We start from the raw sequence: 1855 nt of genomic DNA on the forward strand, positions 1-1855 counted from the left end.
TAAAATGTACATCAAATACTTGCTCACTTCGTATGAGTAAAATTGAAGCCGATCGTGACGGTCACTGGAACGACATGGTAAGAATTTCCAACGAGTCCGAATCATATGACGTGGTACTGGCTTCGGTGGGATGAATGTCTTCAAAATCAATCTGTACCTCTATTATATAACCCTACAGGTTCAAAAATATCACAGAATAGTCTGCGTATCTTGATTTGTTGATATAATTTAATCAGTAAGACAACTAAATATCTCTGATCATTAGTATTATCTAGCTATATGATTCGGACATAGAGCTCACTCACGGTAGATACGATAAGATGCAAAATATCATTCAACTTCTATCTTTCATATGAAGAGCAATGTAATAAGAAAAAAATATCTAAACAATATGTGAAATACATTTGAAAGGAGAGTGTATAAACCATCATACTTTCAGAGAAGTCAAGTTCCTTTTCCATTTTATTTGAATCTTCTACAATATTTTGCTTGTAATTGAATATCATGCCTGCATATTAAATACATTAAAAGTTTTTAATTGACTTTATGTTTTGTGAAATGAAGAAAAATATTTTTTTTCTTCAAAACTTTGTATGTCAGTGCAAATTCCAATGGTAATTTTGTTTTGAAGTGACCATGATACATTTTAGAGCGTTTGGAGTTTTGGGATCCTACAAAAAATATTAATATCTTTACCAAATAAACATGAAAAGATAAAGTTTGATCTTATTTACTAATAAATATTGTACTTATACTTCTAGTCCCCCTATTGGCTGATTCGCCGAGGCCAGAAGGACGCTGCGTTGAAGTCTCTCAAAAAGTTAAGAAGTCCAAAACAAGACGTTAACCTTGAACTTTCAAGAAATTTCAGCAAACGTCCAAGGAACATCCCAGCCTTCAATATGGGATCAGGTAAAGATGTCATGATACACACATTCATATATATATATATATTCATATATATATATATGTATATATATAGTATGTATGTATATATATATGTATATATATATATATGTAAATACACAGTATGTATGTATGTATATATATATATGTACATGCATATATGTATATGTACATGTATATATATATGTACATGTATATATGTATATGTACATGTATATATGTATATATATATGTATATATGTGTATGTGTAAATACATATATATATATATATATATATATATATATATATATATATATATATATATATACTCTAGGAATATATATATATTTTTTTATCTAATTTCCCTGGTTGGCAGTTCAATCATCCAGATTTAGCAGGTTTGCTTTGTTACACTTTGCTCAATTTGAATGGAATAACACCAACCTATATCTAAATAGAAGAATGGGATTAATCACATTCACATACAAATTACCATATATATTTTTCCGATTAAAGTTCTGTACTGTTTTAAAATCAATAACATTACGTTGGTATCGCCACCACCACTCGAGACTAAGAGTTGAGGGGGACCCCGAGAAACCCCGATTTTTACTTACCTAATCTTAATATGGGTAGCATAACCCAACGGTGTTAAAGCTCTTGGGATGGATTGAATTAATTCCTCTGGTGAATGTGTGCCAACTATACAATGGGCGTAGAAACATTCATAACCAATCACTTTTTATTCAATAAATAAATATTAATAATGTGGCATATCATACTGTAAATCTTAGCAATAACTATTATAATAAAAACTAGCAATATTCTCTAACTTAACTTAACTCTAACCTTGAATCTAATCTACACTCTTTTCCTATTAATTATAGATCAATCAGCATTAATCTAAGCATAATAAAAACAAACGTGAGAGGGGGTCAAGACCCTCACCCCCACTCTACCAGTATCTT

At 29.9% G+C, this 1855-nt stretch overlaps 1 protein-coding gene across 1 annotated transcript in view; it reads left to right on the top strand.

The window, feature by feature from the left end:
- Nucleotides 1-40, top strand: part of LOC113804401 (uncharacterized) — an 11439-nt gene extending 11399 nt beyond the window's left edge. Inside the window, exon 3 of the mRNA XM_070127493.1 lies at nt 1-40. This exon is cut by the window's left edge and continues 5 nt beyond it. Within this exon, the coding sequence (XP_069983594.1) occupies nt 1-40 (40 nt within the window).
- Nucleotides 41-1855: the final 1815 nt, after the last annotated feature.

Source organism: Penaeus vannamei, chromosome 11 (assembly GCF_042767895.1).
Source record: "Penaeus vannamei isolate JL-2024 chromosome 11, ASM4276789v1, whole genome shotgun sequence".
Lineage (NCBI taxonomy): Eukaryota > Metazoa > Arthropoda > Malacostraca > Decapoda > Penaeidae > Penaeus > Penaeus vannamei.